At 46.2% G+C, this 15,837-nt stretch overlaps 2 protein-coding genes across 2 annotated transcripts; both read left to right on the forward strand.

Annotated features, from left to right (window-relative positions):
* Nucleotides 1–6,510: 6,510 nt before the first annotated feature.
* On the forward strand, nt 6,511–8,829 carry LOC129381067 (uncharacterized). Its single transcript, XM_055063548.1, has 3 exons — nt 6,511–6,601; nt 7,580–8,034; nt 8,614–8,829. The coding sequence occupies exons 1-2, from the start codon at nt 6,596–6,598 to the stop codon at nt 8,030–8,032; spliced, it is 459 nt and encodes a 152-aa protein (XP_054919523.1). The 5' UTR covers nt 6,511–6,595; the 3' UTR covers nt 8,033–8,034; nt 8,614–8,829.
* Nucleotides 8,830–12,661: 3,832 nt separating this feature from the next.
* Nucleotides 12,662–14,867, forward strand: LOC126547654 (uncharacterized). Its single transcript, XM_050195593.2, has 3 exons — nt 12,662–12,771; nt 13,754–14,349; nt 14,752–14,867. The coding sequence occupies exons 1-2, from the start codon at nt 12,766–12,768 to the stop codon at nt 14,339–14,341; spliced, it is 594 nt and encodes a 197-aa protein (XP_050051550.1). The 5' UTR covers nt 12,662–12,765; the 3' UTR covers nt 14,342–14,349; nt 14,752–14,867.
* Nucleotides 14,868–15,837: the final 970 nt, after the last annotated feature.

Here is a 15,837-nt window from a genome sequence, read left to right on the forward strand (position 1 = left end):
GCCCAATAAGAGCGAGGTAATAGCGAGCCTTATGAGTGGTCGCAGGTTGCTCACGTGGAAACTTGGATTTATGTTGAAGTCTGCTTTGGGAACTATGGTCGTCAGGGTAGATGTGGCACAATCCGAGAGGACAAACGCATTGCCAGTTTCCTCAAATTCCTCGATGTATGCGATTGTCGTGCCCTCGTTCACATACTTGAGCTTCTGGCTGAAGTTGGTCAGCATCACTTTCGCTTTTCCTCGATGCAGTCGAGCGATCGCTTTTGCGATGCAAATTACACGATTGAGCCAATTTCACGATTGAGCAAATTTCACGATGACGCCTTCAACGTCAGTGGGTGTTTCAGTGCCGATGGAAATAACAATGCTGCAGCGAGGCGGCAGGCTCACTTGATCTTCGAGCACACTCAAGGCGTGGTGACTACGAGAGCACTATGGTGGTATCGCTTGATCTTCCGACAGCGTTATTGACTTCGACTTGAGGTCGATGATTGCGCCGTGTTGGTTCAGGAAGTCCATGCCGATAATGACGTATCATGAACACTGTTGGAGGATAACGAAGGTGCAGGGTAAGTCCGGTCATGAACGGTAATTCTTGCCGTGCAGATTCTAGTCGGCGTTATTAGGTGTCCTCCAGCTGTCCGGATTTGAGGGCCTTACCATGCAGTCTTAACTTTCTTCAACTGAGTGGCAAGGGGTGCACTCGTCACGGAGTAGTCGGTTCCTGTGTCCACTAAGGCGGTGACTGCGTGACCATCGAGAAGCACATCGAGGTCGGTGGCTCTTTGTCTTGCATTGCACTTAGGTCTTGGCGTCGGATCACGGCTGCATCGTCTTGATTTGAAGCTGGAACGCCGCGTCGTCAGGTCGTCTTCCGTTGGCGTATTCTCGACTTTCAGGCTTCTTCAGGATGGTGTCGTCTCGTTCATATGCCGTAGAGCTAGATCTTGAAGTGTTGTCGTCGGCAGAGGATCTTCGGCACTTCGACGTACAGCAACCGCACCTCCATCGGTTGCTGCTTTTAGTTTTCCGGATATGGACTTGCGGACCGGCCCCGGAGTGGGCCAGTGAATGGTCCGCGCTGCGGTGACAGGTAGCGGCCTGGTAACGGCGAACGGGACAGTCGTCGAGAACTCCACTCAGTGGCGGCGAGATAGTCGGCGATATCGCGAGGGCGTTCACCTTGCTGCGGGCGCAGAGCGTTGAAGGCGAACCCTCGTAGTCCCATTTCGTGGTGTAAGCATCGGCGGTAAACATGCCTGGCTTCCCTGCAGTGATAGCAGAGCCGGCGGTGATCGGAGGCGCGCCAGATGTCCGTCTTTCTCGGGTAGCTGTGCTGGGCGACGGGCGGCCGTGCTGGCGGGAAAATACCGAGAAAGTTCGTTTGCATTGAATGGCAAGGGATGAGGAGCGAGGAGAAAGTTTATACCAACAAGGGACTGAAGCAGGGGTGCCCTTTATCCCGACTGCTGTTTATCACGTACATGGTGAGGATGGAGAGGGCGCTAGAAGGAAGTAATATCGGGTTTAGTCTCTCATACAAACAGGCCGGTACAGTAGTAGAACAGCAGCTTCCAGGTTTATTTTATGCGGACGACATTGTGTTGCTAGCTGACAAGCAAAGTGATTTGCAATATCTGGCAACGTCTGACAGGAAGGCGATAATTTAGGTTTGGAATATAGCGTTAGACAATCAGGTGTTATGGTATTCAATGAAAACAGTGAACAGAAAGTCGCAATACAGTATCAGGAAATACCTCGGGTAAAAGAATATAAATACCTTAGTACACGAATAAACGAAGGCAATAGATATATGGAAATACAGGGAAAACAATAACAGCAAAGGGGAAGAGAAATACAGCCGTAATCAAACACAGGGCGCTGTGGGGATACAATAGGTAAGAGGTGCTCCGAGGTATGTGGAAAGGTGTAATGGTTCCAGGACTTACTTTTGGAAATGCGGTTGCTTGCTTGAAATCAGAGGTACAATCAGGACTCGATGGGAACCAAAGGTCATAGGGACGCCTCGCATTGGGTGCGCACAGGAGGACTACAAATTAAGCTGTGCAAGGTGATATGGGCTGGACAAGTTTTGAAGTGAGGGAAGCTTGCAGTAAAATTGATTATGAAGAACGACTGAGGAATATGGAAGAAAGTGAATGGGCTTTGAGAGTGTTAAGGTATTTTTACAGGAAAAAATATTGATTCACAGCAGAAGAAAAGAACTAGGAAGCTTACCAGCAAGTATGCGGCCTGTAGGGTGAGCGACACTGCAACCAAGAACGGCAAGCGGAAAGTCGGAGAGGCTGAAATAATCTCATGGGTGGCGACAATGGAAAATAAACCTGCCATAAGTAACTGCTTAAGAGGAAAAAACGAAATAAGGAGAAAAACTATTTATGATAACTCAAAGAGAAGCTAATTAATTTTCAAAGTGAGATCAGGATGCCTGACAACGTGCACCTATATAGTGAGGTATAATGAGGAAGAAGCATGTGCTTGCTGCGGTAAAGCTAAGGAAACGATGGAGCATGTTTTATTAGAATGTGAAGATATCTGCCCAGCGATCGATTTAGGCACAACTCGCCTCCTTGAAACCCTTGGGTTCAACGAGAGCAGGAGGAAAGCAAATGCGCCCGCAATAGAGATTAGTAAGAGGCGATTGGAAGGTTGGTGGAAGAAAAGTAGGGAAACGACAAAAAAAAGAAAAAACGGAGACGTACAAAAAACAAAGTTCGCAATAGGAGGCCAGGAAATTTGGTTGTGTGGAGTTCATTGTGTTTTTTTTTTGTTTTTTTAACCTGAATAGGACATTAGGCAGTATAAGCAAGAGCTTGGTAGTGAAACCCACCTACGCGTTCCAAAGGGGACGCTTATAACATTCATCCATCCACGATGGAACTGCGGCATTACGGTGCTCTGGCGCGGTCGCTGAAGGTGAGCTTGACGACGGGTGATGGCAGCGTACGTCATCGCTTCCGGCTGGAACTGCGGTGATTGTGGTTGCACCTCAGGAACTGCGAGTGATCGCTGAAGGTCTTCTTTAAAGATGTCGGCGATTGACGCTACTTGAGGCTGCGAACTTGGAAAGAGCTTCTGCAGTTCGTCACGAACGACAGCTCTGATAGTCTCTTGCATGTCAGCGCTGCCGAGTACTTGAGTATCGGTGTAGTTTCGGTGGTTATATTGCCTTGTCCGCATATCGAGTATCTTCTCAATGGTTGTGGCTTCGGAGACAAATTAAGCAACAGTCCTCGGTGGGTTACGTATCAATCCGGCGAAGAGCTCTTGCTTGACACCACTCATCAAGAAGCGAACTTGTTTATATCCTTACATTTCTGAGTCGGCGGGCCGGCAAAAACGGGTCATCTCCTCCGTGAAGATCGCGATGGTCACATTGGGCAGCTGCACTCGGGTTTCTAGAAGAGCTTGGGCTCGCTCTTTGCATACTACGCTTGTGAATGTCTGCAGGAAGTCGCTCCGGAACAGGCCCCACGTCGTTAAGTTGGTTTCTCGATTCTGGAAGCACGTCCTGGCGGTGGCTTCCAAAGCGAAAAAGACAGGTCGCAGCTTGTCGTCGTTGTTCCAGCGGTGAAATGTCGCGACCCTCTCGCACGTTTCCAGCCAGCTTTCCGTGTCCTCCAATGTTGAACCGCGTAACGTCGGTGGTGGCTCCCTTGGATGCTGCAGCACGATCGGTCTTGGCGACACTGGGGCTGTCATTGTAGCTGCTGCCGTGGCCGTGCACTTCCTAGTCTTCTCAGGTAAAAGTGCGTGCTCCGGGGGCAGTCCATGCAGCTTACGACTAGCTCGCTGGTCCGCGGCGACGTTGTTCTTTTCATGGCTCGGGCTTGGCGCACGGCTTTGCGGGGACGTTCGGTACATGAACGCGCTAGCACCTCCACCAGATGTCACGTAGTAGTGATGGTGAATAATACAGCGGCAAATATGTGAATGACGAAACTAACTTTTATTGGGCGAACTTATGCCCACAAAAGCAAGTTACACTCAAAGCGCAGCGATAGTGGCGAACGCGGTCGGCGATCGTCGAAATCTCATCTGCCGGTCAAGCGCGTTGGCTTTTATACATGAGTCATCGAAGGTTCCCCAGCAATCACTAATGCCCACGTGTCTTCCAGAAAGTTCTACACAATGGACGTCGCACATGCAGTCAGATTCCACAAGCTTCGGTGAAAACAGACATCAGGTAGAACCATCGGTAAAATTCGAGAGACTTCCGATACGTGCGAGCGCGTCACGCGCTGAGCGATAACATTTGTTATACGGTGGAAAGTGGTCACCCGAAAAAGGTAAACAAGTACAGATGTTAGTATGCGTCGCTGTTAGTTGTACAGCGTTAATTTGCCGCTTCACTAAGAGCTTCGCATCCAATAGATTCCAACAGGTGCGTTGAATCTGCTTAAAACACGTTGGCGGGCTAGTTGGTTTGAATGCATGATAGAGTGTGCAAGCGCGACTGAAGCGCTGTCTCTGTGTATCTGTTTCTTTCTACGTCTTTGTTCAGTCACGTATACACACTCTATCATGGGTTGAATCAGCATATTTCTCTGTTCACATGGCTGTCCCCTTTAATGATAGGTGGGTGTATCGATGATAGGAATTCAACAGCCACATCTTCTAAGAATGCCAAGGTTTACTTGAGTAGTTATTTGACATTGACATGGCTAAGAAACAACAGAGAGCCTCTTCGGGAATAAAAGCAGCTGCGCGCTGTCCTTAGCTGAGTGTCACAGCTGTTGGTGCTGAGAAATTGCATGTGATTATTTAGTAAAGAGAGGCTGACCAATTTTTTTTTTTCGGAATGAAACATTTCACGTATACGGCAATCTTTAAACAGAAGTTTGGCATAAGTCGCAACAGTGCGCCGACACATTGGCGGATGCAGCTGGTTTTTCCGAATTCAAGGTCGTTTAGACCGCTATCGTAGGTTACTGAATTACTGAATAATCGAGTGGTCGATGTGATTCTAACTCTCGTTTGACGCGCTTCTGACAAAGTTCCTCTCGCCTAATTTTTATAGCCAGGGAAGTAAGTTAAAACTGATTCATGGGAGCGTTCATGAGGGCTATCTTTCCTTTAGTTAAATGGCTTTCATTGAAAGGCTATATAAGAAAGTTCAACAACGGACTCTTTGAAAGGCTTTGCTCAGGCGTATCTAAATGCTTTCTCCCACGTCTTAAGCTCCACGTCAGCAATATTTGAATAAATAAAAAATTATTAAAGAGTAGAAAAAATGTGATCATCGAAGAGTAATAACATGCTACCGTATTTTTTAGATAGATGTTCTGTTCATTCGATTCTATTCTCATAACAGCAGTTCCGCGGAGTGGCCCATCCCGCTTATACACTGTACAGGTCTCAACTCCAAAGGGAGTTTACTGCTAATTGGGTAGCGGAGACCTTCACGGGAATGCGAGGTACTCCATTTGAAATGATGTTTTATTGACAACCTTACAGCTAGTGTTTTTATGAGAAACCTAGAGAGATCTTCGTGCTTTATTATATAGCCGTCCAGCAGGTATCTTTCTAAGGAGCCATATACGATTGGTATTGCTTTTTGAACACCTTTAATGCAGTTGTTTTTACGTAATGATTTGGCATCTTCATTGTGCTGCTTTTGGAAGCGCGTAAAATGACGTCTGGAAATTGCATTTACAGTGTAGCAGCGGCGTGGTTTCACGCGACCTATTGAACAAGGGCACAGAGATGGGAAACTGAACATCATTAGAATGTGTCACCCTACAAAGCCAGTGTCAACCCGATGTGATGTCGTTCATGTGGGGCCTTTGTTTTCTTTTAAGCCATGTGAACGTTTACTTCAAATTATTTGCATTACGTGTTAAATAAAGAGATTATTTTACTTAGGGACTTATTTTCAATACTTTCCGCAGGAATTCACCCAACCCTTGTGGTTACATGGAAGTGGTTACACCGAAACACCCGCTGACGTGAACAAGCGCTCTGCTCATAATCAAAAGAGCGCGCACGTCCGAGTGGCAATCACAACTACAAGAGCAATACTAGAAAGACACGAGCGACGTTTCCAGAAAGTGGGCAGGCTTCCAAGGCACTTCAGAATGAGACATTTCAAGTATGCAGCAATTTTTAAACAGAAGTTTGGCATAAGCCGCGACAGTGCGCTAACACATTCGCGGATGCAGGAGGCTTTCCTGAATTCAAGGACGGGGAGACCGCTGTCGTAGCTTGAGACACCGGGGATCGAAGGAGAGGAGGCGACGAATGGCGAGTGGGAGTGTGTTGCTCTTCTCGGAACAAAGAAGTGATTAAAGTTTCGAAAGCAAAATGTGGAGGGGAACGCCCTAAGGGTGCAAGGCGGTTTAGTTCGCACGTCTTCGTTGCCATAGACACTGAAACACGTGTCGACATGCAGTGGTGGACGTCTACAGCAACTTCTTTGTTGATTTTTATGACGTTAGCTTTCCGTTTAGATGGTATAAAAGGGAGGACGCGCAGCCTTACGGCAACATAGTCGCTGTGAAGGAGTGACACTCAAGAAAGCAGCTTAGCTTGTGAACGTATTGCGTTCTTGCTTAGGTTGATTGACCACGTAAATATGAAGGTAGGTGCACTATGTTGTGTTCTGGTACTATCGTAATGCCAAGCGATAAATTCTAGCGTTCACTTCGAGAGCAGCATCTCATTTTCTCCTACTGTAGGAGCACATGTGCGCCTAGTCTGTTTGCTGCAAGCACCCGCGTTAGAATGGTGCATTGAGAACAGTTCACTTCTAGTTTTCCAATTGAATTGTTGAATTACGTCATGTAGAGAGGTACTCTAACTCTCCGGGCGAATATTTAAAAACTTTTTGTGAATGTTAAAATAACTAATCAAAGGTAAATTGCTACTATTTACAAGTATTGGTCGTATACTGTCCTGCTGTACTCGTGATGCGAACTTTGTAAGGTAACTTTAGATATGAAGATTATAATGTGTAACGACTAATTCGCAACTTCAATAAAGTTTAACTCATACGTAGTTCAGTTTTAACGTGCACATTTTTGAAAGAGTGAGAAAGAATGTCGCACACAACTGCTGCTAAAAAGACGACGCTGATTCAAAGATTGAACGTATTTGTTTTTCACTTCTATGCGAAAGTCTCACGACGATACATCGACTACTATATAGACACATATTTCTACTGCAGGCAGGACGTCTATGGTTAACATTCAGAAATGCCTCCATTTTCCAGTCGTGTAAATAAACAGAGCATTTATGAAGCCGAGGTTTTACGAATATGTTTACTAACATCATAAGCAAATCAATAGCAGGTCGACAATAACACAGGAAACAGGAAACACAATTGGTATTTACGACTGCATGACATTACATAGGAAAGCTACTGACAGTATTTTCTATTTTTGGTGTCCGCTGCACTGAGCTGCTGGAAGGTGTTTCGCTTTAAGTGATTCCCGACGCATTCATCAGCGGGTACCTTTTGTTACGTCAGGAAACCGCGCAGAGTAGTTTTATGCTTCTATATATAAGGATATTTGCGCTCTGTGAGATGACTTGAATTACTTTTTCTCTTTATGCACAGCTCTTCGTTAGCATTGTTCTCTTCGCCCTTGTGGCATGCACGGCTTTCGCCGAAGATGCCGCCAAGAAAGACGAAAAGAAAGAAAATAAGAAGGACGTTGAAGGGCGCGGTGGTGTGCTGGGAGGCCTGGGTGGCGGCTTCCAGTCGGGATACGGCGCTACTGCCGGAGGGCACCAGGGGAGCTTCCAGAAGGGCGCCGCAGGACACAACCAGGGATCCAGCGCCTTCGCTGGCGGCTCTTCCAACAGGGACGTGAGCGCCTACAACAACAAACAGGGCTACAGCCACAGCTCGGGCTTTTCCTCCAGCGACAGCAAGAAATTCGGCTCTGGCCACCAGCAGGGTTCGTCTGGTTTCCAAGGAGGCGCCGCCGGACAACAGGCAGGATTTGGACAATCCTCTTTCGGAAAGGCTGCCGGAGTAGGACACGCGGGCGTTGGCCTCCATGGCTAAAGGTAAATAATGTTCGGAAAGCTTTGAACTGTTAATTGTCTTCAACGGCATATCACCTAGCAATTCAACGTTTAGAAAAAAGTTACATAAACAAAAGTAAAGAGGACGTAAGGATTGGTGTTTCAGTCCAGAAAAACCATCTTCATTTTAATATGCCTGGCAAAAAGGACGCTTACTATAAAACATGGTGGTAACATCTAAAGCGCATTTAGAAGATTCTGGAAGGCCAACTGGGTTCCATCAAATGTAAGGAGGGCTTCAAAAGTATGTAGGATTGGCGAATAAGAAGAGACAATAACAATGAGGCACTGTATCCCAATCCAATAAAACCCGAGGTGAGACCTCGTGTGTACGAAGCTTGAATAAGGTGAATTTTGCTGCAGCCGCAACGTTTCTTTATTTGCTTCTTACGGTTTGCTAGCATGGCGTGCTAAATTTTTTTTTTTGAATTTGTTAATGCGCTTGAACAAACAGCCTGTTATCAAGGAATATTTTTTTCCCGCTAGCTTCCGATGATGTGTAGGCACGTACAAAGTTATTACTCGTGGTCATTGGATGTAACATCGGTATTTCTTTTTCAGGGCTTTTGAACTGAGTTCATGCAGCAGTGGAAATGATATCACCAAGGAGAAAACATCGGGCATGGTCGCTTCATCTCATTATGTAGGCATTTGATATGTCCAAAAACATTTTGTGCCTGTTTGAGTAGCAATATTTTTGTCACTACAGCGCTGGTTCTTCATCACAAAGGCGGTGGCTCTACCACCAATTAGTCAATAAATTTTTTTATGCTGAAATCAGCCGACTTCTTTGTGGTGTCTGAGAAATAGAATGATAGGTTGACTTAGCCGACAGCATTTAACAGTGTTGACACAGTCACCGATTCGCAGATACACACAGAGAAAAGAGATAAAGAAAGCCGCTGAAGTTAAATGACCCATGATAACCAGAGATTGTTCTAGTGCACAGCCCTCGACGTAAGGATCGAATAAGGAAACCACTGGTTGGTAATCCATGTGTTGGAATCAAAAGTGTGCGGCACTCTGACACAGGGATTAGCGACCGATGGCTTTCATATGTTCTTAGGCCTTGGTATACATCTGTCCTCAAGTCATTTTTGTTGGTCTTCCGAACATAGAGGCAACACACCTGTCCCCCGCTTTCAATCGGCTCATTCAAACCTTGTTAAGAGGGCGATTGTCCCCTGAAGCCTTCACAACGCACTACTAAAATCACGTCATCACAAGTGTGAAGTCAGCTTCACAAACCAAGTAAGCCGCCGCCTTATGCACTCCGGGTACCCCTCGAAGCTCTCGGTTTCAGTAGCAGAAGTTTTATACTGAAGAAGTCGAAAAAAGTACGCGGAGCCACGCACAGTAATATCAACTGTAAAGACAAGATGGTGGTCGTAAGGTATATGCACACAGTTTTCCAAAATGTGCGAAAGGTAGGTGGCAAGGCTGGCCTCAACGTGGTGTTTTCGGCACCTGTCCGATTGTCGGGGTTGTGCAAAAAGTTAAATGAAAAAGAAAACGAAACGTGTCCCTGCAAAATCAAACACAGAGACCCCTATGTCACTTGTACCGAGCGAATAGTCTATTCGATTCCTCTGAACAGTAACAAGATGTATATTGGGCAGACGGGCAAACGAGGCTTAAAGAGCACAACTATCCGTGCACAGCTAAAGATTCGGCACATTTTGCCTTTCATTGCAGAGATTACTGCTGCTCGCCCGCGATCACGAAAACAGACTTAGTGTGCAGGGAACGTAGCAAGCAAACTAAAGAAATTTTAGAAGCATTAGAAATTGACAAGGAGAAGGACACATGGATCAGCTGCCCCGCAGTATCGTTTCCAGAAAGAAAGTGCGCTGCCAGGGCATTTGATTCCAGCTTGGCCGGTGATAGCCGTCTGCGTTCTATTTGTTAATTTCTTCGTTCTTGTTTTCCTCGACGTGGAGCTGTCACAGCGCGTGCGCTTATTAAAGCGCTTATTGAGAAAGCGCGTCCTTGAGCAATAAACCAATAGTTGCAGTCCAGCGCCTGTGTATGTCCTCTTCATTCATGTTTGTGTGAACGTTTTTTTTTTTTTTTTTTAGTTCCAAGCGTGCTGCTTCACCGAAACTGCAAAACGTAGCTGAGCATGACCCAGTGCATGATTGCGTGGGAGTTAAGATAAGTTCATTGAAAGGTCATTCCACGCCAACTGTTCCAACTATAGCGGTTGAGCAATGTTGACTTCTCTAGAAAAATTACAAAAAATTACACACATATATGCATCCCTTAGAAAGTATTTTCCCATAAAGTTTTGAGTGGAAAAACACTTTGCGCCCGTGTGGGCCATTTGAACTTCACGAAACGGTGAAAAAGCAGGTGAAAAAAAGAAAAATGGCCAAGCATCTACGTTTCGCGCATTTTAAACTTTGCGTTTCAACATTTTCTGAAGATTGTGCTTTCACTATGAACAGTTTCACAAAATACTTTTGTGTTTCTCAATCCATAGAACCAAGGTAAAAAACCGCAAAAGTCCGTTTTCGGGAAATTTTTTGCAAATCACGGTGAAGGGAGAAAACCTGGAATTATTTATATAGAACTCTCCCTAAAACTTACCATATTCTAAAATTTTATTTTCGCCATAAGCTCTAAAATAAGAACATGACTATAGAAAAAAAAAAGCGCTATCTTGGCCTAAGTTTAGGCGTCGGTAACGCACAAAGGTGATCCATGAAAAAATACGCAGAAAAGCAGATATAAGGGCGAAGCATACCAACTTTCGCCACGGAAACTTTATTCAAAGTAATTTGCGTTCACACCGTCAAAAAGAAAGTTTAGAATTAGACTCCCATCATTGCAATATTTTGTTTCGCGCATCGACTTCACCTGATAGCATGTTGGTGGGAAACACACACCAACTGAATTAGATGCGTAATAAAATGGTACGTGTATCCACAGCATATGGTTTTCGGTTCTTTTTTTCGTACTGTATCCTTCATACAAGGTGTCCCAACTATCATGCACCATGATTTAAAAGTATGCAAATGCCACGTAGCTGGACAGAACCTAGGTAATGTTGCTTGCTGTCGCTTGGACATACTCAGATTATTTTTTGAATTCCGCCTGATTACATAAATATTCTTGACTACTCACGCTCTCAAAGGTAATATGTAGATGAATAGTGTCAATGAGAGAATTGTAGAGCAATATGAAGAACTCCCGATACAGCTTTCTGTTGCTCAATACGTGGTACACAAAAGTGTCTTTCCGAGCGTGAAACTAGCCCGCGAATACATGCAAAGTACCTCGAGCGGCTAGTCGCGCGGCAATTTTACGTGCACTCGCGGGTTTCTTTCACGTTTGGAAACACAAACGACTTCATGCGTCCTGCAGCATGGTCCCCGGACGTTGCAGTGTCGTCGAATTGGTCGACCAATCGGCGCCGTCTGTGCTGCAGTCTGACCATGTGAGCTTCAATGGTTCTGCTGTTGTCTGCGTTTTACTTCTTGCGTGCAAAGATTTGCGATGCCTTGGTAACTAGTCACAGTTGCCCGAGTCTGAAGCCTGTATAGCCACAAAAAGATGACATCTCCTGCGCTAACGCGCCGGTCATGCCGCCTTCCTTTGGATCTCACGGAGATATGGCGAAATCGTGATGTGGTTCTGCAACCGCAAACATGACTCGCAAAAATATGCCGCCAATATATAGGGATGGGAAATGCTTTTGTGGCGAAACTCGTATCCACCGACCTTCTCCTTCCCTCCCCTGCTCTCTCTTTCCTCTTTCTTTTGGTTTTGTTTCTTGCCATCTCCCCGCCCCCCGCCCCAACCTCTAAAATGGAACGGCGTAATCAGAGACTTTCTGAAGACGCAAAAACTCCAGAAATGAAACTTTTTATTGAACCCCTTTAGGACGGAAGAGCAAAACATAGCATTGCTATCTCTTGCCTCGGAAAGCAACCGCGCTGTCACTGCATAGGCAAGCTCCCCAACGCCAAGACAGACACACAAAAAATGTAGAGAAGTACATGGAGCAGTTCAAAACACTTAGTCCCCACGACAACAATCACAAGCAGAAACACCACATGTCAGACGACTACTCGGTGTCTCTCCTGCGCTGCGTTTTCTTGTCGCTGCTGTGTATACTGAGTGCTTTCGCGTATTTCGCCCTTCCGAAACAACGCACCGATACGCAGTACGTGCTCCTTTTCCGAAGGTGCGCGTGCCTGCCAACGATTTCAGCTGGAATAGCGCTGCGAACCCGGGGCAACATTTTAAGCAGAAACCGGCGTAAAAGGCGACCCCGCGTATACGATGGGGACGCAAGTTATCGTTCCGCTGACCTCAAGGCCGAGAGCAACGCCGGACCCCCCTCGCCACGCCGGCGCGCACTGAGCAAGAGAAGTGCACCGAGAAAACAGAGAGTGGGTTGATCCTTTCTCGGAATGAAAGGGAATCGAAAAAGTGCAGAGTGAAAACGAAAGGGGGGGAACGTTCGGCGCAGGGCCGTGGCTTCTCCGGGTGCTCTTTTTTGTTGCTCGTCTCCACCGTAATGCCGCCGACTGGCAGAACTTGTCACTGTTGGGCCTCTTCTTATTTGTATATTATCGTGGACCGACGGGTCCTCTCGGGTAGGTGGTATAAAAGAGGAGCAGCAATGCGGTACGGCAAGTTTGCAGCTACTAAAGCGTGGTGCACTAGCCGTAGGACCGCCGAGAATCTTTTTGCGGCAGCGTAACCATGAAGGTGGGCTCGTGTTCTTATTCTCGAATTCTTATTGCGCAGTTTCAATGCATGTTCGCCTTTATCTCGGCTTTTGTGAACTTCCATGGCTCTGTTGTTGTCTGCATTTTACTTCTTGCGTGCAAACATTTCCGATTCCGTAGTAGCTAGTTACAGTTGCCAAAGTTTGAAGCGTGTATAGCCACAAGAAGGTGATATCTCCTGCGCTAACGCGCTGGACATGTCGCCTTCCTTTGGATCTCACGGAGATATGGAGAAATTGTGATGTGGTTTTTAAGCTAGAAGCATGCCTCGCAAAAGTATGTCGCCAATATTACGCTTAATTCCGCCCTGAAAGTAACACTATCGGTTATTTATACAATTGTTTTATCTGAGTGAATATTAATCTTAGCTAAAAAGTAATGCGGCACTTACGTTGCTAGCTCTCCTGCAATTTTTTCTCCTGTGAGCAAACTAAGAAATCAAGAAACTGGAGATTTTTCGTTTCATCATTATTGAATGTAAGAGAGGCGGTGACTTCGGCACGTGCATGTTAGAAAAGTTGCACGTACAGCTTCACACAGTGTATGCAGGTTTCATTCGGAGGGAAAATACAGAGAACGGTTACCTAAAAGACTCACCGATGTGTTTTAAGCAGGCGCTAGCACCAAACCTATGGTAACACTTTCGAGAGCTGCTGGATGCTTAAATTACTGCGAATAAGACAAGAAACGCTGGAAGTAGATGATGACCATCAAGAAGTGAAAACAAATTGAACGCCTTTCGAATATAAATAAGCATGATGATGGGCAACTGATTCAGGGAACTCTATTTCGGAACTTAGCCTGTCGGTAATGGTGAACAGGAAACTAACCACAAACAACTTCCATAAGTACACCATCCGTGCGTGTGTCACGCTGTGAACACCGCACACTTCTGGTAACACATTTCGCTGGGAGACAGATAAACACAGACTTCAGAAAATAATTCAATTTTCGCAACGCAGTTCTTCGCAACCCTCACTCTCCTCGCCCTCGTGGCCAGCGCCGTGTTCGCCGAAGAGATCCCCAAGGAAGACGAGAAGAAAGAGGACAAGAAGGACGTTGAAGGACGCGGCGGATTTCTGGGAGGCGTGCCTGGCTACGGCGTTGGTGTGGTTCCTGGCGTTGCCGGTGCCGGCGTCGTTGGCCCAGGAGTCGTTGCCAACCCCGCCTTGGTAGGCGCTGGGGTCGGCCATGGCGTCGGCTTGGGTGGTGTTGGCGTGGGACACGGCGGCGGCTTCCAGACAGGTTACGGTGCTACCACCGGAGGACACCAGACGGGCTTCCAGAAGGGTGCCGCGGGGCAGAGTCAGGGATCCGGAGCCTTCGCTGGCGGCTCTGCCCACAGAACCGTCAACGCCTTCAGCAACAACCAGGGCTACAACCACAACACCGGCTTCTCGGCTTCCGACAGCAAGACCTTCGGAACCGGTCAACAGCAGGGGTCTTCGGGCTTCCAGGGAGGCGCCGCTGGACAACAGGCCGGATTCGGACAGTCCTCCTTCGGCAAGACTGCTGGTGCCGGCCACGCGGGCGTAGGCGTCCTCGGCTAAAATTTCAGGTTTGTTTGCTATAAAAAATTCTCTAGCTGAGTTGAGCGCTAATTTAGCCCCGTCCTGTGTTCTGCGCCTGAAGCTAAATTCACAAAGCTGTCCACCCTTAAGAAAGGTAGGTTATTGTCCGGCTGTCTGAGGTAACGATGCGATCCCCTGTCACGTATAGCTAATAATGTGTTTGATTGCTCCTGTTCTTAAAAACCGCTAAATCGTACCGTCTCCTTAGTGAATACGGGACTTGTCTCGACAATCGCTATCGTTCGCTCTGAGAGGAAGTCAAATAATATTTCTGACCTCAACTTCGTCGTGCATTGGCATAAATGTGTTGCTTCGGTTCATTTTGTACCCAGTAGAAGTAGAGTATCAAGTTTAATGTGAACTAACAATTTTTCCTAATTTCCTTTCAGCTGTTCAAGCTCAAGCTTCGCGCCCTTTCGTCATCGTCACATCTCAATACTTGACATTTCTGCCACTCGAAGAACAAAAGTTTCAATAAAGAGACCCATCCATTAATTTGTGGAAATTGCTTGTCTATTTGCATTGTATTAGACAGGCTCGCAAGAAAGGGCCAATATGTTAGTGGACAACAGCAATTCGGACAAACTAATTCCTACGAGGCAAAGAGTGTCCCACGTTTACGGGATGATCACGCCTATTGAACATAAGCGAGTTTCTTGAAATGCTCTTGTGAGTATAGATAATATGAAGAATTTCATGACAAGAACACGCAAACGGCTTTTGTTCAGCTTGTGTACGCATGCCGCTCGGGTCCTGGCAAGACGCAAGCAGATTTTATCCACTTGCGAAGAGAAACTCTCTACTTTGAATATACAGCACCAACAACGTTCTGACTAATGAAATAAAAAACAACAGCGGTCATTTTTTTTTTAGATTTGAACATTTTTATTTATCTTGCTTACTGAAGGAGTTCAGAGACAACAGACCTCAAGAAGTGGCTTGTGAGATTCAGGCGTTTGCTACAGCAGCAGTATCAAGTCGCGCAAAGGGTGGTTCTACATTTTCTAATATTTTTTGGCAGTCAATGCCGCGCATAACGAGCAGCATGATTCGCAAGCATTCCCTCGATATATATATAGGGTATTCTTTCTTTAGTTGGATCAGATCTAAAAAAAAAAGTCACAAAAGCATAATCAGCAATTCCTACTGTTCAGGGGGATTACCTGAAGAGGCAGACACGACATACTTGCATGACAAGCCGCAATGCGCAGGAAGTTTTCTGAAAAAAATTTTTACTGATAAAATTTCTTGTTAACCACTTTAGGGCAGATGTTACAAGTGCGAAGTTAAAGTAGAGAAGTAAGGTTTGCTTAGCAGAAATTCTAAGAGCAACTCAGATTCGAGATATGCATCCTCAAAATATTCTAGCTAGATAATGAATTGGTGTCCCAGTTATGGAGCGTCTGGGACTACTGGTCAGACGCTTTCGGGGAAGTGTTAAACGTAACTTCAATGTACTTCAGAGCACATCTTAA

The sequence above is a fragment of the Dermacentor andersoni genome, chromosome 1, assembly GCF_023375885.2.
Source record: "Dermacentor andersoni chromosome 1, qqDerAnde1_hic_scaffold, whole genome shotgun sequence".
NCBI classification, from domain to species: Eukaryota; Metazoa; Arthropoda; class Arachnida; order Ixodida; family Ixodidae; genus Dermacentor; species Dermacentor andersoni.